General features: G+C 39.5%; 1 protein-coding gene and 1 long non-coding RNA gene across 4 annotated transcripts in view; one reads left to right on the forward strand and one right to left on the reverse strand.

Annotated features, from left to right (window-relative positions):
* stpg2 (sperm-tail PG-rich repeat containing 2) overlaps positions 1 to 22,500 on the forward strand; it is a 316,591-nt gene that overhangs the window by 27,158 nt on the left and 266,933 nt on the right. For all 3 annotated transcript variants that reach the window (XR_009811882.1, XM_061933387.1, XM_061933396.1), the window contains exon 7: positions 2,203 to 2,297. Coding sequence is in view for 2 of the 3 variants with exons in the window: in XM_061933387.1 (XP_061789371.1) it covers positions 2,203 to 2,297 (95 nt within the window). In the remaining variant the exon portion in view is untranslated. The remainder of the gene's footprint in view (positions 1 to 2,202; positions 2,298 to 22,500) is intronic.
* Positions 1 to 22,500, reverse strand: part of LOC133578896 (uncharacterized) — a 150,831-nt gene that overhangs the window by 9,423 nt on the left and 118,908 nt on the right. The gene's annotated exons all lie outside the window — the stretch shown is intronic.

Consider the following 22,500-nt stretch of genomic DNA (forward strand, 5'->3'; position numbering starts at 1 on the left):
ACAAAAGGTAGACGTGGTAGGCTACTAGAGCTAGCAGCTACACAACAGCTAAGCACACAAGGTGTCCTTAATTGAACAAAATCTAAATCAGCACATTTGTCAATATAAACAAGTAACAGATAATTACATATTACAGAGTCTCCTAGGCAGAAGCATACAAGAAAGTACCCAGTAATAAAGGTGTCCGCATTATTCAACTTAATAATGCATCATTGGTCTGATTTAGTAAGATCTAAATACATCACGCTTTTTATAAAATAGCCTTTACTAGTGTTGTCCCGATACCCAATATTTTGGTACCGGTACCAAAATTAATTTTATACTTTTCGGTACTTTTCTAAATAAAGAAGACCACAAAAAATTGCATTATTGGCTTTATTTTAACAAAAAATCTTACGGTACATTAAACATATGTTTCTTATTGCAAGTTTGTCCCTAAGTAAAATAGTGAACATACTAGACAACTTGTCTTTTAGTAGTAAGTAAGCAAACAAAGACTCCAAATTAGTCTGCTGACATATGCAGTATCAATTTCCATTATATTATTTTGTCAACATTATTGAGGACAAGCGGTAGAAAATGAATTATTAATCTACTTGTTCATTTACTATTTATCTGCTTACTTTCTCTTTTAACATGTTCTATCTACACTTCTGTTAAAATGTAATAATCACTTATTCTTCTGTTGTTGGATACTTTACATTAGTTTTGGATACCACAAATGTGGGTATCAATCCGATACCAAGTAGTTACAGGATCATACATTGGTCATATTCAAAGTCCTCATGTGTCCAGGGACATACAGTCGTGCTCATAAGTTTACATACCCTGGGAGAATTTATGATTTCTTGGCCATTCTTCAGAGAATATGAATTATAACACAAAAATCTTTATTCCACTCATGGTTAATGGTTGTGTGAAGCTTTTTATAGAAAAATGGGCTGCATGGTTGAGTCGCCAGAAGAAAGCCATCACTCCAAATTACTTTCTTCCAGAAGTTTTGAGGCTTGTCTCTGTGCTGTTTGGCGTAACGTAAGCGGGATACTTTGTGACATTTGCGCAGAGATGGCTTTCTTCTGGCGACTCGACCATGCAGCCCATTTTTCTTCAATTGCCTCCTTATTGTGCATCTTGAAACAGCCACACCATAATTTTTCAGAGAGTCCTGTATTTCAGCTGAAGTTATTTGTGGATTTTTCTTTGCATCTCGAACAATTTTCCTGACAGTTGTGGCTGAAATCTTTGCTGGTCTACCTGAATCTTTCATTTTCCACTTCTTAATCAGCGTTTGAACACTGCTGATTAGCATCCTCAATTACTTGGATATCTTTTTATACCCCTTTCCTGTTTTATGCAGTTCAATTACCTTTTCTCGCAGATCCTTTAACAATTATTTTTGCCTTACCCATGACTCAGAATCCAGAAACATCTGTGCAGCACTGGATGAAAGATGCAATGGTCTGTCAGAAGCCCAGAAACTCACTGACCTTTTATACACACACATTAATTACAAACAAACATGTCACAGGTGAGGATTGAAACCTTGATTAGCCATTCAAACCTGTTTGTGTCAACTTTTGTGCCTTTTATCAGATCAAAGTCACTGGGGTATGTAAACTTTTGATTAGGGTCATTTGGGTACTTTCTTTTGTCATTTTGATTTAAAAAGAGTAAACACAGTTGTTTGCCAATAAATAGCTTCACACAACCATTAAGCATGAGTGGAATAAAGGCTTTTGTGTTATCATTCATATTCTCTGAAGAATGGCCAAGAAATCATTAATTCTCCCAGGGTATGTAAACTTATGAGCACGACTGTATTTCCTGAGTTTATAAACATAATATACATTTAAAAAAAACGAAAGATGTGATGCCAAAAAATGTCGACGTAATCATAGTAGTATCGACGAGATACGCTCCTGTACTTGGTATCATTACAATGGATGTCAGGTGTAAGGGGTGGGGGAACGGTACTTTTCAGAGGCGGTATAGTACCGATACTCAAAGCTGCAATTTCCGTATCATATAGGACGTGAAAAGGTAGTATCATAAAGGAATGGGAATTGTAGCAGACATTCTGATATCTACAATGTTAAACAAAAGTTTGGTGACATGAGAACGTGTCTCCAAACATTTGAAAGGTATTTTACAAGATAAATGACTAATAACTGCAACTTTTTGTCTTTCTACTCTAAAAGGGAGTTCCTGGTCCAGGCCACTATGACATCAGGGGTCAGTTCGAGAGGCCCAGTGACAAAAAGCAGCAGATCACGTCCACATTCCTCTCTCAGACCGAGGTACAAACACGATACACCTCCCACTCAATGCTGAAGTTTTATTTTTATTAACGTATTGTCCGGACTATAAGGCGCACTTAAAATCCTTTTTTTCCTCAAAACTCGACAGTGCGCCTTGTAACCCGATAATTCTGGTTTTGCTTACCGACCTCAAAGCTATTTTATTTGGTACATTGTGAAATGATAAGTGTGACCAGTAGATGGCAGTCACACATGAGATACGTGTAGACTGCAATATGACTCAAGTAAACAACACCAACATTTTATATGTTGAACATATAGAACATTACACACGGCACCCAAAAATCTATCAAAATGTTTTAGTACGACTTTGGTAAGCTGTGAAGCCGCACCGCTTGATGTGCTTCAACATACGAGTATTATTATGGTGTGTGTATAAGGTAAGACATATCAGCCGTTTTGTAGTCCTTGCCGACGCCGTAGTCTATAAGCTTCTTTTTCTTTATCCTCTTGTTATGGGACATTCATCCTCCGCTGTTGCCATTTTTAATATAAAGTAGTGTAAAGTTCTTACTTATACCTCCCCTCTACCGCAAAGAACTACTCACCCCCAAATCCTCCACACGACACCTCCGCTCTGGATAGGCTTACCTCCGAGGACATAGCTACGAACTATGGGAGACCGGGCTTTCTGCTCCGCCGCTCCCAGTCTGTGGAATGCTCTCCCTGACCACCTGAGGGCACCACAGACTGTGGATGCTTTTAAAAAAGGCTTAAAAACCCTTCTTTTTAAAAAAGCCTTTTTATAGATATATGCATACGAGTTCTAGCTATTAGACTGTTCTAGTTTTTAATTTTTTGTTTTTTTTATCTTTTTATTATTATTTTCTCAATACACTATAGCACTTTGAGGTTGTTTGCTCAATGTAAAGTGCTTTTTACAAATAAAATCTATTGTTATTATTATTATTATTATTATATCTGCCATGAAAGCGCTAAAACATACCGGTGTAGTGAGTTTACATTATTCACCCAAGGAACTTTAGTTATTAGAAAATTACGGTCAAACGTTTCTTCTCGGGACACATTTCCGGTGTTGTTGTTGCACTAGTGAGCCACGGATGAGGAGATGCTGCTCCGTTATTGATTGAAGTAAAGTCTGAATATCATTAAAACAGTTAGCTCCATCTTTTGACACTTCTTCCACTCCCGTCCTTGCACGTTACACCGCAAGCCACGTAAATAAGACCGCCCACAAAACGGCGCATCCTGAAGTGACTGTCAGAAAGCGACTTGAAGAAGATCTGTAAAACATAATCTATGCAACATTTTGACCAAAGAACCACCATTACATGTTATGTAGACCACAAGGAAGTATTTTACATTTAGAAAACAATTATAATATGACTCCTTTAATGCGCCCTCTAATCCAGTCCAATCCTATTTTGTTCTTAACTGTTCCCGCTCCATATAGACCTGTTCATATACACTTTACCAGTGGTTTTCAGACTTAAAGTACCACCTCAGAAAATACTTGGCTTTTCAAGTACCACCATCATGACCAACATTAAAATACAGTAGCGTAGTAGTAGGCCTAAGTATTCATTAAAAACGAGGCAGAGGTTTTATTTGACAAGTATATTCAATATTATTGGCCACTGTAACATTACACACAATTTGAACAGTAACACTGTTTGAATATTGGAAAATAAAACACTAATCACCCGATTAAGTGATTCTCTGGCGTACCACTAGATGGAGCCCCACATACTGCACTGTAGCACTCGTGGCATTCCATAGGTTTCGATGTCTCGTTTCCAAATAAAGATGGCGAGTAATTGGCCCTATCTCGTCGTGTGGCGCGAGCATCTGGCTGGGATGTGACGGAAAGGCGCTGGTGCGCGCTGTGAGTTTGAGAAGCAGCAGGATGCAGCGCCGCGAGGAGCTGGTTGCCTTGGCGAGGCCTTAAAAAGGTGCAGCTTGTCGCCTGCAGCTCTTTCTCAAACTGAAGTCAAGGTGGCGTCTGTTGCTGCTGCTGCTTCTTAGGTTGACCTCCAAATAGAACCGCTACCACAACAACATTAGTGTTGTAGTCTACTTCCGCAAACTGTGACCTCATACTCTAATACAGTGTTTTTCAACCTTTTTGGAGCCAAGGCACATTTTTTGCGTTGAAAAAATCCGGAGGCACACCACCAGCAGAAATCATTAAAAAACGAAACTCAGTTGACAGTAAAAAGTCGTTGTCGCAATTGTTGGATATGACTTTAAACCAGTGGTCGCCAACCACCGGGCCGTGGATCGATTGGAACCGGGCCGCACAAGAAATTAAAAAACAAAAAAATTAAATAAAAAAAAAAAACACAAGATACACTTACAATTAGTGCACCAACCCAAACAACCTCCCTCCCCAATTCACACAAAATGGTTGTTTCTTTCTGTTATTAATATTTCTGGTTCCTACATTATATATCAATACAGTCTGCAGGGATACAGTCCGTAAGCACACATGATTGTATATTTTTATGACAAAAAAAAACAAACAAAAAAAACATATCCCACCCCAACCCCCCGGTCCATGGGACAAATTTTCAAGCGTTGCCTGGTCCGCAGTTACAAAAAGGTTGGGGACCACTGCTTTAAACCATAACCAAGCATGCATCACTATAGCTCTTGTCTCAAAGTAGGTGTACTGTCACCACCTGTCAAATTACGCCGCGACTTATTTGGAGTTTTTTGGTGTTTTCCTGTGTGTAGTGTTTTAGTTCTCGTCTTGCGCTCCTATTTTGGTGGCTTTTTCTCTTTTTTTGTTTTTTTCCTGTAGCAGTTTCATTTTCACTTTGAGCGATTATTTGTTTTTATCCTTCTTCGTGGGGACATTGATTGTCATGTCATGTTCGGATGTACTTTGTGGACGCCGTCTGTGCTCTGCAGTAAGTCTTTGCTGTCGTCCAGCATTCTGTTTTTGTTTACTTTGTAGCCAGTTCAGTTTTAGTTTCGTTCCGCATAGCCTTCTCTAAAGCTTCAATGCCTTTTTTTAGGGGCATTCACCTTTTGTTTATTTTTGGTTTAAGCATTAGACACCTTTTTACCTGCACACTGCCTCCCGCTGTTTCCGACATCTACAAAGCAATTAGCTACCGGCTGCCACCTACTGACATGGAAGAGTATTACACGGTTACTCTGCCGAGCTCTAGACAGCACCGACACTCAACAACGGCACATTATTTATAAAGATGGATAAAGATCCTTTTAGATTAGTGTTTTTCAACCTTTTTTAAGCCAAGGCACATTTTTTGCGTTTAAAAAATGCGAAGGCACACCACCAGCAGAAATTTATTAAAAACGAAACTCAGTTGACAGTAAAAAGTCGTTGTCGCAATTGTTGGATATGACTTTAAACAATAACCAAGCATCACTATAGCTCTTGTCTCAAAGTAGGTGTACTGTCACCACCTGTCACATTACGCCGCGACTTATTTGGAGGTTTTTTTTGGTGTTTTCCTGTGTGTAGTGTTTTAGTTCTCGTCTTGCGCTCCTATTTTGGTGGCTTTTTCTCTTTTTTTGTTTTTTTCCTGTAGCAGTTTCATTTTCACTTTGAGCGATTATTTGTTTTTACCCTTCTTCGTGGGGACATTATTGATTGTCATGTAATGTTCGGATGTACTTTGTGGACGCCGTCTTTGCTCCACAGTAAGTCTTTGCTGTCGTCCAGCATTCTGTTTTTGTTTACTTTGTAGCCAGTTCAGTTTTAGTTTCGTTCTGCATAGCCTTCCCTAATCTTCAGTGCCTTTTCTTAGGGGCACTCACCTTTTGTTTAATTTTGGTTTAAGCATTAGACACCTTTTTACCTGCACGCTGCCTCCCGCTGTTTCCGACATCTACAAAGCAATTAGCTACCTACTGATATGGAAGAGTATTACACGGTTACTCTGCCGAGCTCTAGACAGCACCGACACTCAACAACAACACATCATTTGCAGACTATAATTACTGGTTTGCAAAAAATATTTTTTTACCCCAAATTGGTGAAATTAGATAATCTCCCACGGCACACCAGACTGTATCTCATGGCACATTAGTGTGCTGCGGCACAGTGGTTGAAAAACACTGCTCTAATAATGGACACAGTATCTCAGTTATTTGTGTGTCATTGCAATTTAAAACAAACTAAAGCCTCACCACAAATAAATGCCTCCTTTACTAAAAAATAATTAGTAATTTCAATAATACTATTTATGAGTGCTGTCAGACGATACTTAAAAAACCCCCCAAAAAAACAGGTCAATAACTTTGAATTGTGATTAATCGCAATTAATGAGAGTAAAAAAAAAAACATACATACTAGAGATGCGCGGTTTGCGGACACAACCGCGGAGTCCGCGGATTATCCGCGGGTCGGGCGGTTGAAATAAAAAAAAAATTAGATTTTATCCGCGGGTCGGGTCGGGCGGTTGAAATAAAAAATAAAAAAAGATTTTAAATAGATTCAGGCGGGTGGCAGTTAAACCAATTCGGAAATATATATACATAGTTAAATGTTGTTACCCACATACGAAAAACGAGTAGGCACCTGCAGCATATGCCACAACAGAAGAAGAAAAAAAAAAGAGATGGACACTTTTACGGAGCGGAGAAGGGACGCCTCGCCGGGGTCCGGGACCGAGGCCCCTTCTCCCGAGAGGGCCCCACCGGGAGCCGTAGCTGAGGTGATCCGCGAGAAGGGCCCGACGCACGTCCAGGGTCACCACCGCGCCCACCGCACGACACCCCGCCTCGTCCGCCTTCGCCGCGGCCGGCGTCACGCGCAGCAGGTAAGCAGCTTACCTGCCCACCACCCCCGTGGCCGGGGGCTCGTAACAGGGGTCACTCCGCGCGCTCCACCCGCGCAGCTTACCTGCCCGCCACCCCAGTTGCCGGGGGCGCGTAACAGGGGTCACTCCGCGCGCAGTGCGCTCACGAAAGGGGTTGGGCTCACCCTGGTGAGCCGAGTGGGCCACTTTTGGTAAGCATTTGAACCGAACGCCGGGTTAAGGCGCCCGATGCCGACGCTCATCAGACCCCAGAAAAGGTGTTGGTTGATATAGACAGCAGGACGGTGGCCATGGAAGTCGGAACCCGCTAAGGAGTGTGTAACAACCCAACTGCTGAATCAACTAGCCCTGAAAATGGATGGCGCTGGAGCGTCGGGCCCATACCCGGCCGTCGCCGGCAGCGAGAGCCGCGAGGGCTAGGCCGGGACGAGTAGGATGGCCGCCGCGGTGCGCGCTGAAGCCTCGGGCGCGAGCCCGGGTGGAGCCGCCGCGGGTGCGAGGGACATCGCACCTCCACGCGCTTGGAGGTGCGCTCAGCGCGGCTCCCAGATGATTGCGCACTGGTGTGCGTCTGGGCCGTGAAAGCGTGGCACGCATTGAATGTCTCTGCTAGATTGGATCAGTCTCCTTTCTTTAACAGGCAAAAGCTTTATAACCTCACTAATGCCTTGCATCGTCTATATTAGATATAAAACAACGGGCGGGTGCGGTTTTGATTAAATGTTAGTTCGGGTGGATGTGGATGGTTGACGACTTTTGTGATGCGGTTGCGGATGAAATAATTGCCTATCCGCGCATCTCTAATACATACCTATTTGTAGTGCAATCATTGCACAGCATGTATGATTTATTAATCACTTTTTTATTACATTTTAATGTTGTTGCTGCATGTAAAAATCTGCACTGCCACCTCATAATTTCCCCATTGTGGGATAAATACAAGTCTATCCTATCTTAAAGTACTTGCTTACCCAAATTAAATTAACTTAAGAAAAACCATTCAAATATTAGCACTGAATTAGTAATTTTACTCTTTATTACTACCATGAGCTTATGAAACGAAATTTCGTTCTTATTTGTACTGTAAAGTTCAAATTTGAATGACAATAAAAGGAAGTCTAAGTCCAAGTCATTATTTTCAATAAATATATTGATTGATTGATTGATTGAAGCTTTTATTAGTAGATTGTACAGTACAGTACATATTCCGTACAATTGACCACTAAATGGTAACACCCCAATAAGTTTTTCAACTTGTTTAAGTCGGGGTCCACGTTAATCAATTCATGGTAATTCATGATATCTAACCTACTTACAGTTTACAACCTTGTCAAATGATATGAAACTATGTGTTAATCACAAAGATCAACACTTATTTAACACATAAAACTTGGACTTAAGTCAGGCTGATTAGAAAAATAAGTACGAACCGCATAATAAGGGAGTCATAAATAACTGACAAAATTATCTTGTGCGAAACTGAATAAACAAAATTAATAATTCATAGGTTTAACTAAATTCTCAATAAAAAATGAAGTACAGCACTGTGGAGGTTGCCCTCTAGTGCGTTCTTCGGACCACCACACACTTCCAAGAGAGCCCGAAATTCAGGGTATAACACTGTTTTATTTTCATAAATGTGCAGAGGCTTTTGCTTTCCAGCAAAATATCATTCTATCCTGCGTCCGCTCAGCCGCACCTCCAACTCCAACTACTTGTCTCATTCCGGCTGCTGCTAATAAAGGCGACAGGTGATTAGATAACAAGGCCTACCTGGGCCATCTACACACCTGTCGCTGTCTTCGAGCCCGGTCCTGGCACACCCCGTTCCGTGTCAGGCCCGCAGGCCACGCCCCCCTCCACAAGTACAAATGAAAATACAAATTTACCACTTAAGTCATCATTTTTGCACCTAAACTTTAGCGACAGACTTCTTCTGTTGGTTTGATATTGTCATTACTGCCACAAGTGGTGGAAAAGTGTATTACAACTACGGCCCATACACAGTTAAGAAATAGATATTTTTTTGGCTGCCCTTTTGGTTAAGAAACACTGTCCTGGAGCACTACTCTACACGTTGTAAGTCTTCATTATTCATTCTCCTGCAATGATGGCACGCTGCGTCATTCTGCTGTCGGACAAGAACATCTCACACACAAGATCGATCCCACTGGCCTCCGTAACAAAATTAGGATCCATTTAGGGATGTAGCATAACAAAAGGACCAGGCAAAAAAAATATTCTTCAGATATAATCTGCCAGATAAATGTATTCAATTAGAAGCTTCCCAAAGGAGGGCACTTTTTTTTAGCAGGGAATATTTAAGACTATGTCCCAGTCTCAGACTCCTTAAGACGAGGAGGGGGTTTAAATGACGTTTTATAGCTCGGGAACAACACTTTAATGAATACTTTGGGTGGGTCTAATGTGTGGGTTGCAGGACAGATGCTGTATTGAAGGGTATGTCAAGGCTACATTTGACTGTTTTGATAATAATATTGTCCTTTTTAGCCATATTGTGTGTATGCAACTTCCATTATCTGCTAGTCATTACACTTTTTTCTCATTTGGTCATAGTTGTGGTAGCGTCACAAGAATTATCGACATACACAAATCGAAACACTTCACACCAGACCGAAGCCTCACGAGATTTGGCGAAGTCATGCGGAATGACAGATTCATGACTGGATTCTGGATGAAATAGTGTGCGGTTTATCGAAAAACCTGATTGCAGGACTAGTGATGGGTAGATGTGTGCCACACTCAATAGATGTATTGACACTGCACTCGTACTGTTTGTGTTTCATAATGGTCATTAGAAAAGTCACTAAATTTAACCTGCAAATAAAATTAATAGCATATACAGTAAAGGCCAAACGTTTGGACACACCTTCTCATTCAATGCCTATTCTTTATTTTCATGACTATTTACATTGTAGATTGTCACTGAAGGCATCAAAACTATGAATGAACACATGTGGAGTTATGTACTTAACAAAAAAAGGTGAAATAACTGAATACATGTTTTATATTCTAGTTTTTTCAAGTTAGCCACCCTTTGCTCTGATTACTGTTTTGCACGCTCTTGGCATTCTCTCGATGAGCTTCAAGAGGTAATTTAATTCCACATAGGTCTTAAGTGTTGTACGTGCATACAAATGTTTTAAATTAAATTTTTCTCTAAGATTATATTTCTCCTTTTTCTTTTTAGAAGAATTGTTGTATATTCTTGGGTAGCAGGTTATAGTTTGCTTTGTGTATAATTTCGGCTGTTTGCAAATTCACTATGTGAAAACCAGTTTTCTTTGAAGTTATACAGAACATTTTCACAGACGTTCATCTTTTTTATGGTGGAATGTAGTTAGTCATAGTAATGGCACCCAATGTTATTATTTACCGTATTTTTCGGGCTATAAATCGCAGTTTTTCTCATAGTTTGGCCGGGGGTGCGACTTATACTCAGGAGCGACTTATGTGTGAAATTATTAACACATTTCATGGGATTTAGCGATTAGGAGTGACAGATTGTTTGGTAAACGTATAGCATGTTCTATATGTTATAGTTATTTGAATGACTCTTACCATAATATGTTATGTTAACATACCAGTTGGTTATTTATGTCTCATATAACGTACACTTATTCAGCCTGTTGTTCACTATTCTTTATTTATTTTAAATTGCCTTTCAAATGTCTATTCTTGGTGTTGGCTTTTATCAAACAAATTTCCCCAAAAATGCGACTTATACTCCAGTGCAACTTGTATGTTTTTTTCCTTCTTTATTATGCATTTTCGGCCGGTGCGACTTATAATCCGGAGCGATTTATAGTCCGAAAAAGAGAAGTGTGTAATACTTCTCTTGTTGCCTTATTTGAATTTGACTTTATTAAATGTTTGGGTATAATTTTATTAAACAAAACCAGTTTTCTTTTAAGTTACACAGAACATTTTCACAGATGTTTATCTTTTTTATGGAGTTAGTCATAGTAATGGCACCCAATGTTATTATTTAATTGTTTTAAACCTTTATTTCCCCAGCAAAGGGTAAATAAAAAGTAGGGATGTCCGATAATATCGGCAGTCCGATAAATGCGTTAAAATGTAATATCGAAAATTATCGGTATCTGTTTCAAAATTATTGGTATTGGTTTCAAAAGGTAAAATTTATGACTTTTTAAAACGCCGCTGTGTACACGGACGTAGGGAGAAGTACAGAGCGCCAATAAACCTTAAAGGCACTGCCTTTGCGTGCCGGCCCAGTCACATAATATCTACGGCTTTTCACACACACAAGTGAATGCAATTCATACTTGGTCAACAGCCATACAGGTCACACTGAGGGTGGCCGTATAAACAACTTTAACATTGTTACAAATATGCGCCACACTGTGAACCCACACCAAACAAGAATGACAAACACATTTCGGGAGAACATCCGCACCGTAACACAACATAAACACAAGAGAACAAATACCCAGAACCCCTTGCAGCACCAACTCTTGCGGGACGCTACAATATACACCCCCCGCTACCCCCTCCCCACCCAACCCCGCCCACCTCAACCTCCTCATGCCATAACCACTATAGGCATAATAATGTGTTAATTCCACGACTGTATATATCGTTATCGGTTGATATCGGTAATTAAGAGTTGGACAATATCGGATATCGGCAAAAAAGCCATTATCGCACATCTCTAATAAAAAGTATTCATTTTGAAACGAGAATCGCTTTGAATCGAGAATCAACTCTGAATCGAATTTTGTGGTGCCCAAAAGATTCACAGCCTTTCACGATATTGATCTCCCAGATCACTAAAATCGTACAAAACATTTATAGCGTTTTATTTCTACTTTAAAACCTGTAACCTCTGCAGTGGGCATTAGTTTTGGCTCCATTTATTTTGTCACAGTTACACGTTTCTGAAAAAAATATACAACATAATCCTGTTATGCAAAACTCAAATGTCTCCACTGCAAAAGATGGTTCTCAGGACGATATACATTTTTTTGTTTTTCCCTAAAGTGTCGCTCAGAATGTCCCAGTTGGCGACCCACAAAGTTCCACCGCACTGCAAAAACTGGAATCTAAGTAAGATTAAATATCTCAAATAAGGGTGATATTTGCTTATTTTCTGTCTGATACGATAATTCTTCTCACTAAGCAGATTTTATGTTAGAGTGTTTTACTTGTTTTAAGGGTTTTGGTCCTAAATGATCTCAGTAAGATATTACAGCTTGTTGCTGAGATTTGATGACCTATATTGAGTAAAACATGCTTGAAACTAGAATATCAACTGTTGCAAAGCTGTGTCATCAACACTCACAAGTATAAAACTACTTTTTTAAAGTAATCATTTCTTACTTCAAGCATGAAAAAAAAAATCATGATTTTGACACAATTGTGTCTCATAATTAAAACAGATGACAGCCAAATGGACTTTGCTGTTTTATTTTCAATGAAACAATAGAAAATACGTACTCATATAGTAGTACAGTTGTTATTAGTGAGAATATACTTATTTTAAGGTATTTTTGGGTTCATTGAGGTTAGCTATTTTTACTTGTTTTGGAAAGTTTTTACAAGCCAAGTTTTCTTCTTCTATTGGCAGATAATTTTGCTTAGTTCAAATAAAATACCCCTCATTTTTGTATGTTTTTTCTTGTTTTTGAACACTGACTTTTTGCAGTGTGCAAATAATCACGTCTGTCTCACACACACTATTTCATATTTCAACGACCAATGTCAGGTCGTAGGGCTTATTTCAAATGTGTGTGTGTGTGTGTGTGTGTGTGTGTGACGGGGGCTTTTCGACCTAATTTCTGTGGCCACATGCTGTGTTGGTGCTCTAGTGTGTGATGTTGTCATTGACTCAAACAAGCACAGTGTGTGTGTGTGTGTGTGTGAGGCGTTAGAACCTTGGGCGACAGTTTTCTTAGATCTTCATCAGGGTGTGACTGTGGCTGCATGTGACAGTGTTCTCCTGCAGAGGGATTGAGAGGAAACGAGATAAGGAGGCACTGAGGGAGCGGAGGATATAAGAGGAACAGTGGGAGTCTTCCACTTCTTGCCTCACCTCTTCCCAATTTCCCTCCGATATCATTCGCACATTTCTCCCTTTTTTTCTTCTTCTTTTTCTTCCAGTCATCTTTCATCTTCCTGGACAATAAGTCCTCCAAACTCCATGTTTTATATTCATGCACTTTTGTGTGTGTGTGTGTGTGTGTTTGTGTGTGTGTGTGTGTGTGTGTGTGGTTGGAAGAGATACAAAGCGTGACAACATAACACAAATTCTAATTAGATTCAACGTTAACAAAGCTCTGTTTTGAAAGCGCAAGTTGAGAAAGCGCTTGGTGTGTGTGTGTGTGTGTGTGTGTGTGTGTGTGTGTGTGTGTGTGTGTGTGTGTGTGTGTGTGTGTGTGTGTGTGTGTGTGTGTGTGTGTGTGTGTGTGTGTGTGTGTGTGTGTGTGTGTGTGTGTGTGTGTGTGTGTGTGTGTGTGTGTGTGTGTGTGGTGACAGACAGATGGCCTCCTCATATGTACAACATGCTTTGTTTTGCTTGAAACAGCAGGTCATGTGACAATTACCCTTCTCTTAATGCATGCTTTGTCAGTAGAAGCCACAATGGAGGACGGTATGTTTACTGTTCTCGGAAGACATTTGGACGTCACACAAAACTGGTCCTAGCATGTTTTTGTCATGATCTGTGGTCTGGATTATGTTTTTGTTAGTTTTGGACCATACTTGCCAACCTTGAGACCTCCAAATCCGGGAGATTTTGGGGTGGGGTGGGGTTGTATATTTAGAGCTAGAATTCACTTAAATTCAAGTATTTCTCATATATATATATATATATATATATATATATATATATATATATATATATATATATATATATATATATATATATATATATATATATATATATATATATATATATTGACATGTCTGTGTGATCATGTTTTGTTTTAGTCATGTTCGGTTTTGTTTTTGGACTTTTTGTGCACTTTTGTTTTGTTTTGTCACCATAGCAACCATTAGTTTTCACCTGTCACGTCACGCACCTGTTTCACGTTTTGAGTCACGCACCTGCTTTCACTAATCATGTCTATAGTATTTAAGTTCATTGTTTTCAGTTTGTCGTGCTGGCGACATCCCACATTTATGCTCTGCACATTCCTGACACTTTTTTCATGTCCGTCGTTCATGCTGCTCCTTTTGTCCATGCCAAGTAAGTTTTGTTTATTAATACCACAGTTAGTGTTTTTCTTTAATTGTTCACAGTTTCTGCCTTTGTGCAAGTATTTGTTTTCATAGCCAAGTTGTTTCTCCGCCACTGTGCGCGCTTTTCGTTTGTACTTTTTTTTGATAAAATTAAATAAATCATGTACTTACATTACCGTCTCGCCCGAGCCAACTTTCCGTTGCATCCCGGAAAAGCAAACACCCAGGATCAAGTCTTGACATATATATAAATAAATAAATGACTTTCAGTGAATTCTAGCTATATATAAATATGTATTTTATTTTATATATATATATATATATATATATATATATATATATATACATACATAAAATAAATACTTGAATTTCAGTGTTCATTTATTTACACATATACCCACACATAACACTCCTCTCTACACATTGTTGTATTTGAAAGTGCAATGCTTTGCAGCCAGTAGTACAGTCTTTGAAGGAGCGTATGTTTGGGCAGTGTAATATTCTGGGATGCAGTCAATAACTAGGCAAGGTGAAGAAGATACGTCTCTTTACTTCATACTTCAGAACCAACTCCCACACTTGCGCAATACAACGTAAACCGTTGGCCAACCAAAAAGTAACCACAGAACACTGTAGTGGTTCTGTGGTTACTTTTTAAACCGTTGGCCAACCAAAAAGTTCCAACAGTTTACGTTACATTGCGCACCCTGACGGCAAGTGTGGGAGTCGGTTCTGAAGTATGAAGTAAAGAGCGGACGTGACGACAGGCTGTCCTCACTCAGGTGCGCACGGACCAGGAGGGGGCGTGCCTTAAGTCCGGCTGAAAATCGGGAGAAATTCGGGAGAATAGTTGGCCCGGGAGATTTTCGGGAGAGGCACTGAAATTCGGAAGTCTCCCGTAAAATTCAAGAGGGTTGGCAAGTATGGTTTTGGACTATTTTAGTACCTGTTTGCGCTCTCTTGTTTGTTTAGTTACCAATGGCGACTTATTAGTTTCACCTGCCTCTGGTGTTCGGGACACGCACCTGCTCTAATCAAGAAGACCATTATTTAAGCCTGTCTTTGCCAGTCAGTCGTCCTGGCGTCATTGCTTAGTTCATGCTGCTCGTTCCATGTCTGATTCCACAGTTACGCTAGTTCAGTGGTTCTTAACCTGGGTTCGATGGAACCCTAGGGGTTCGGTGAGTCGGCCTCAGGGGTTCGGCGGAGGTCAAAACACACCCGACTCATCTTGAAAATAAAAACTTCTCCCTATCGGCGTATTACGGATACGGCAACAGCAGAAGTCAGACTGATTTGCAGGTGTGTAATTTGTTGTGAGTTTATGCACTGTGTTGGTTTTGTTCTTTGAACAAGGTGATGTTCATGCACGGTCATACTTGCCAACCTTGAGACCTCCGATTTCGGGGGGTGGGGGGTGTGGGCGGGGCGGGGGGCGTGGTTAAGATATATATATATAAGAAATATTTGACTTTCAGTGAATTCTAGCTATATATATATATATATATATATATATTTTATAACATATATATATATATATATATATATATATATATATATATATATATATATATATATAAAAGAAATACTTGAATTTCAGTGTTCATTTATTTACACATATACACACACATAACACTCATCTACTTATTGTTGAGTTAAGGGTTGAATTGTCCATCCTTGTTCTATTCTCTGTCACTATTTCAGAACACACACATTATACAAATATACGTTATAAAATCAATAAGAAAACGGGAGCTCTAATTTGGGAGTCTGAATTAGGATCAGAAGTTCCTATATAAACATTGCGCACTCACGTCGCCTTTTTGTATTGATTACTGCAGCTGTGCACTGGATTCATTCACAAATACAAACTACAACTCACAAACACTTTAGAGTTAGGCTCCACCATCAGAATGTGTACTTAAACTTATAAAGATCACATGGATATTATTCAGTGAGTTGATTCACCAAAACTAACCTGTTATAGAGGAGGAAAAAGCACACAGGACGTTTCAATTGTTCAAACTGGTCGCGCTCATCAGAATGACAAGACACTTCCGGTCTGCAGGTGATAGCATTCAATTGGGAAGAAACGCCCTACTGCCCCCTACTGACCAATGTGAATACTGATAAATGTGTAATGACAGCTCCAAAAACGAATTCAAACCACAAAATAAAATAAATAAATCAACACAAAAATGTGACCCATTATGGGTGGGTCACATATGCATGTACAGTAGATGGCAGAATTGTCCTGTTTAAAAGTGTCACAACATTGCTGTTTACGGCAGACGAACTGCTTTACGGTAGACGAAAATGTGACTGCTTTTGTTGTGTGTTGTTACCGCGCTGGGAGGACGTTAATGAAACTGCCTAACAATAAACCCACATAAGAAACCAAGAACTCGCCCTCCATCATTAGCTGTTTATATTGTGGGAAAGCGGACGTGTGAACAGGCTGTCAAAAACGTCACTCAGGTCCGCATGGAGCTGGAGGGGGCGTGGCCTCCAGCTCCGCCTGAATTTCGGGAGATTTTCGGGAGAAAATTTGTCCCGGGAGGTTTTCGGGAGAGGCGCTGAATTTCGGGAGTCTCCCGGAAAATCCGGGAGGGTTGGCAAGTATGTGCACGGTTCATTTTGTGCACCAGTAATAAAACATGGTAACACTTTAGTATGGGGAACATATTCACCATTAATTAGTTGCTTATTAACATGCAAATTAGTAACATATTGGCTGTTAACTAGTCATTATTAAGTACTTATTAATGCCTTATTCGGCATGGCCTTATTATAACCCTGACCCTATAACCCTAACCAAATGACTCTAAATTAAGTTTTTATTACTTAGAATATGTTCCCCTAGTGTCCGAAAAACTCTAAATTAAGTCTTTGTTACTTAGAATATGTTCCCCATATTCCCTTTGTCTTGAATTTGAAAAAAAAAACATTTTATTTTTCACTAAAGAAGGGTTCGGTGAATGCGCATATGAAACTGCTGGGGTTCGGTACCTCCAACAAGGTTAAGAACGACTGTGCTAGTTGCTACATGTCATAGTTTGGTTAGTTGTTTTCATGTCTATAGTTTCATGTCCTAAGTTTTTTGCCTTAGCTTCCGCGTGCGATAGGCACGCTTGCCTTCGGGTTGTTTTCTGTTTTTTGTACTTCATTGAGTGTCAGTTGAATAATTAAATATGTTCCTACCTTCACGCCTTGTCCGGAATAGTCCGATTGCTTCCCGGGAGAACAAACCTCGCAGTAAGCTGCGACCCCCTCGTCATGACAGTTTTATTTCGTTTTTTTTTAATGTAGCTTTGTGCATTGTGGCTCAGACAAAGGTTTTCTCCTAATGTTCCCGCAATTTCGAAAGCATTGTGCCCTCAAAGATGAAGAACTATGATATTGCTCTTGCTCTTTTTTGTCTTCAATCTCTGAAAGCACTCAATTTCTCTTTTATTCATTCTGTTACTTTACGGCCTTGTCGACTGTGCACTGGGTTGCCATTGAACTTGCTTTTAGGATGTGATTTGTTTGAAATGCGAGACTCAAAAGGACCTTTTTAGGTCCAACGCAAAGTTGATTTAGCCATACGACATCATGGCAAGAGAATGACTGTTACACGGTCAAACTGTTGCGGTCATAAAACCTCTGTTAGCTAAAATGGCAATGTTTGAAGTTAAAGTACCACTGATAGTCACACACACGCTAGGTGTGGCAAAATTATTCTCTGCATTTTGACCCATCACCCTTGATCACCCCCTGGGAGGTGAGGGGAGCAGTGGGCAGCAGCGATGGCCACACCCGGGAATAATTTTTGGTGATTTAACCCCCAATTCCAACCCTTGATGCTGAGTGCCAAGCAGGGAGGTAATGGGTCCCATTTTTATAGTCTTTGGTATGACTCGGCCGGGGTTTCAACTCACAACCTACCGATCTCAGGGTGGACACTCTAACCACTAGGCCACTGAGTAGGTAGGTTTGAAGTCACAAAAGGTAACCATTGCAATATTAACATGTTGATTCATTTAAAGTCTTAACTTTAATGACAAAAACGTAACGCATGCATTTGGAAACTTAGCCACTGTCTACATTAAGCCGGATAACTCCTTAAACAAATAATTATTTAGCCTAATCCCCGTGTCAGCCACACTAAACCATCGTTTAAGGCAGGGGTGCTCACACTTTTTCTGCAGGCGAGCTACTTTTCAATTGATCAAGTCGTGGGGATCTACCTCATTCATATATATAATTTATATTTACTTATTTATGAAATATGTTTTTGTTAACAAGTTAAAGGTGTTTAATGATAATGCAAGCATGTTTAACACATATAGTTAATATTGTTAATAAATTAAAGGTGTTTAATGATAATACAAGAATGTTTAATACATATAGTCAATATTGTTGACAAGTTAAAGGTGTTTAAAGATAATACAAGCATGTTTAACACATATAGTTAATATTGGTAATAAGTTAAAGGTGTTTAAAGATAATACAAGCATGTTTAACACATATAGTTAATATTGTTAACAACGTAAAGGTGGTTAAAGATAATACACGCATGTTTAACACATATAGATTCCTTTCTTTCATGAAGACAAGAATATAAGTTGGTGTATTACCTGATTCTGATGACTTGCATTGATTGGAATCAGACAGTGGTGCGGATAACGTCCGCATTTTCGAATGGAGGAGAAAAAAAGTCCTCCTTTCTGTCCAATACCACATGAAAGTGGTTGGTTTTTGGCATCTTATTTGTCCAGCTTCCGTACTCCTTTGTATACACTTTACAAGAAATACATTGTCGGCAAACTCTGTAGCTTGCTAGCTTGTGCACGCCAGCTTTCTGAGACTCTTATTTTGTTAGCGCAGGCAGGATGAAGCACAGCTTTTATTGTGCAACTGTGCAGTCGGTCTTTGGAGTTTTGACGACAGGTACGGCGCCAGAGTCTGTTGAAATAAAGTGTTTCTCGCCTTCCAGTCGGTAATTTTATTGAGCTGGCAGCAGCCAGCGTCATCTCAGAAGACCCTCGGGTGCCGTGAATGTCAATCAAGTGACGAAAGTGACGTCATAGTGAAGATTTATGATCGCTCATTCTTAGGACTATTTTTTTAATGCCTGGCTGGTGATCGACCGACACACCCTCCGCGATCGACCGGTAGCTCGTGATCGACGTAATGAGCACCCCTGGTTTAAGGTCTCCCTCCTCTGATATTTTTTTACACGGTTAAGTGCGCCTTGTATTTCTTGAATCTCCGGCTGTTAGCTCTGTATGGACTCATTGATCGTTTACAAGTGACGCCAGAAAGACCGCGCCCCACACAGGAAGTGACCCCAGAAAGAACGCGCCACAGCCAGCTTCATAATAAGGCAGTTTCGTAACTCTGACCTAACCACTGGAAATATGGAGGCGATTCATCCAGACATGCCCGTGTTTCTCATTCTTCTACATGTACAGACGCTTGTGGAAATCACACATGAATACCTTAAGAGAAGAAAACGCGCGATTGCAGCTATTTGGGATACAACACTTCTCAGAGGACAAGAGAAATTTCCAATGTCCAGGTCAGATTCTACTTAGCGAAAAACTTTGTCCATTTGTCGAAGGAGAGTCAACGAGAATGTGGGCTCCCGTGGATGTGATAAAAAAGGCGTGCTTTGTATTACCTGGCCGTCGAGGGAAGACTACGAAAAACGGTAATGATACCAAGTACAGGAGCGTATCTAGTCGATACTACTATAATTACAGCGATATTTTTTATCGTCACAAAATCTTTTTTCCTTAAAAAAAAATTAAATAAAAATCATTGTTATAAACTCAGAAAATACGTCCCTGGACACATGAGGACTTAAATTATAAAAAAAAGTATGATCCTGTAACTACTTGGTATCGGATCGATACCTACATTTGTGGACTCATCCAAAACTAATGTAAAGCAACCAATCAACAGAAGTAGAGATGTCCGATAATGGCTTTTTTGCGGGGGTGTATATTGTAGCGTCCCGCAAGAGTTAGTGCTTCAAGGGGTTCTGGGTATTTGTTCTGTTGTATTTATGTTGTGTTACGGTGCGGATGTTCTCCCGAAATGTGTTTGTCATTCTTGTTTGGTGTGGGTTCACAGTGTGGCGCATATTTGTAACAGTGTTAACGTTGTTTATACGGCCACCCTCAGTGTGACCTGTATGGCTGTTGACCAAGTATGCATGGCATTCACTTGTGTGTGTGAAAAGCCGTAGATATTATGTGACTGTGCCGGCACAAAAAGGCAGTGCCTTTTAAGGATTAAAGGCACTCTGTATTTCTCCCTACGTCCGTGTACAGTGGCGTTTTAAAAAATCATACATTTTACTTTTTGAAACCGATACAGATAATTTCCGATATTACATTTTAAAGCATTTATCGGCCGATAATGTCGGTAGCCCAATATTATCGGACTTCTCTAAACAGAAGAATAAGTGATTATTACATTTTAACAGAAGATGTTAAAAGAGAAAGTAAGCATATGTTAACAGTAAATAAACCAGTAGATTAAAAGTTAATTTTCTACCACTTGTCCTTAATTTAGACAAAATAATAGAATGGAAAATGACACAATATGTTACTGCATATGTCAGCAGACTAAATTAGGAGCCTTTGTTTGTTTACTTACTAATAAAAGAAAAGTTGTCTCTTATATTCACTATTTTATTTAAGGACACAATTGCAATAAGAAACAGATGTTTAATATACCGTAAGATTTTTTTGTTAAAATAAAGACAATAATGCTATTTTTTGTGGTCCCCTTTATTTAGGAAAGTATTGAAAAGTATCGAAATACATTATATTGGTATCGGGACAACCCTAGGTCACATATGGGAAAACAAAAACAGAATTGACTTGTAGTGTGAACAAGGCCCAGGTTTGTGCATCAGAAAATGAACTCAATAACATTTTGGGTGTCCAACACATACTTGCCAACCCTCCCGGATTTTCCGGGAGACTCCCGAAATTCAGCACCTCTCCCGGAAACCTCCCGGGACAAATTTTCTCCCGAAAATCTCCCGAAATTCAGGCGGAGCTGGAAGCCACGTCCCCTCCAACTCCACGCAGACCTGAGTGACGTGTCAACAGCCTGTATTCATGTCCGCTTTCCCACAATATAAACAGCGTGCCTGCCCAATCACGTTATAACTGTAGAATGATCGAGGGCGAGTTCTTGGTTTCTTATGTGGGTTTATTGTTAGGCAGTTTCATTAACGTCCTCCCAGCGCGGTAACAACACACAACAACAGCAGTCATGTTTTATTCTACCGTAAAGCAGTTCGTCTGCCGTAAACAGCAATGTTGTTGTAATATATTGAGTTGGAGGCAATAACCAGGCGAGGTGATGAAACATTGCCGTAAACAGCAATGTTTGTGACACTCTTAAACAGGACAATACTGCCATCTAGTGCATTTGATGAAGGCACTTTTGTGCGTGCCACACAGCAATGCATCATCAGAGAGGGTGTTCAGCATGGTTCGAAAATAAGTGACAGAGAATAGAACAAGGATGGACAATTCAACCCTTAACTCAACAATGAGTAGATGAGTGTTATGTGTGTGTATATGTGTAAATAAATGAACACTGAAATTCAAGTATTTATTTTATATATATATATATATATATATATATATATATATATATATATATATATATATATATATATATAAAATAATAAAATAAATATATATTTATAGCTAGAATTCAATGAAAGTCAAGTATTTCATATATATATGAAATACTTGACTTAGTATTTGTTATATATTTATATATATATATATATATATATATATATATATATATATATATAAAATACTTGACTTGGTCAATTCTAGCTGTAAATATACTCCTCCCCTCTTAACCACGCCCCGCCCCCAACGACGCCCCCCACCTCCCGAAATTGGAGGTCTCAAGGTTAGCAAGTATGCTAACAGATGAATTAGATTTGCATCATGATATACGGGTAAAGTATTTTCGGTCTTTGTCGGACCTTTTAAATGACATTACCAACGAAAACAGAGGCACTACTCTTTGTAGTTTTTGTTGTTGTTGCACTAAAGCATATATTTGCAAAACTGTAGAAAATGATCTGTACTGCCACAGTTGGCGATGTGGTATAATTCTTATACTGAACTCCTCACTCGGCACTTTTAGCGTTTGTGTGTGTGCGTGTGTGCTGTAAC

This window comes from Nerophis lumbriciformis, linkage group LG03, assembly GCF_033978685.3.
Source record: "Nerophis lumbriciformis linkage group LG03, RoL_Nlum_v2.1, whole genome shotgun sequence".
NCBI classification, from domain to species: domain Eukaryota; kingdom Metazoa; phylum Chordata; class Actinopteri; order Syngnathiformes; family Syngnathidae; genus Nerophis; species Nerophis lumbriciformis.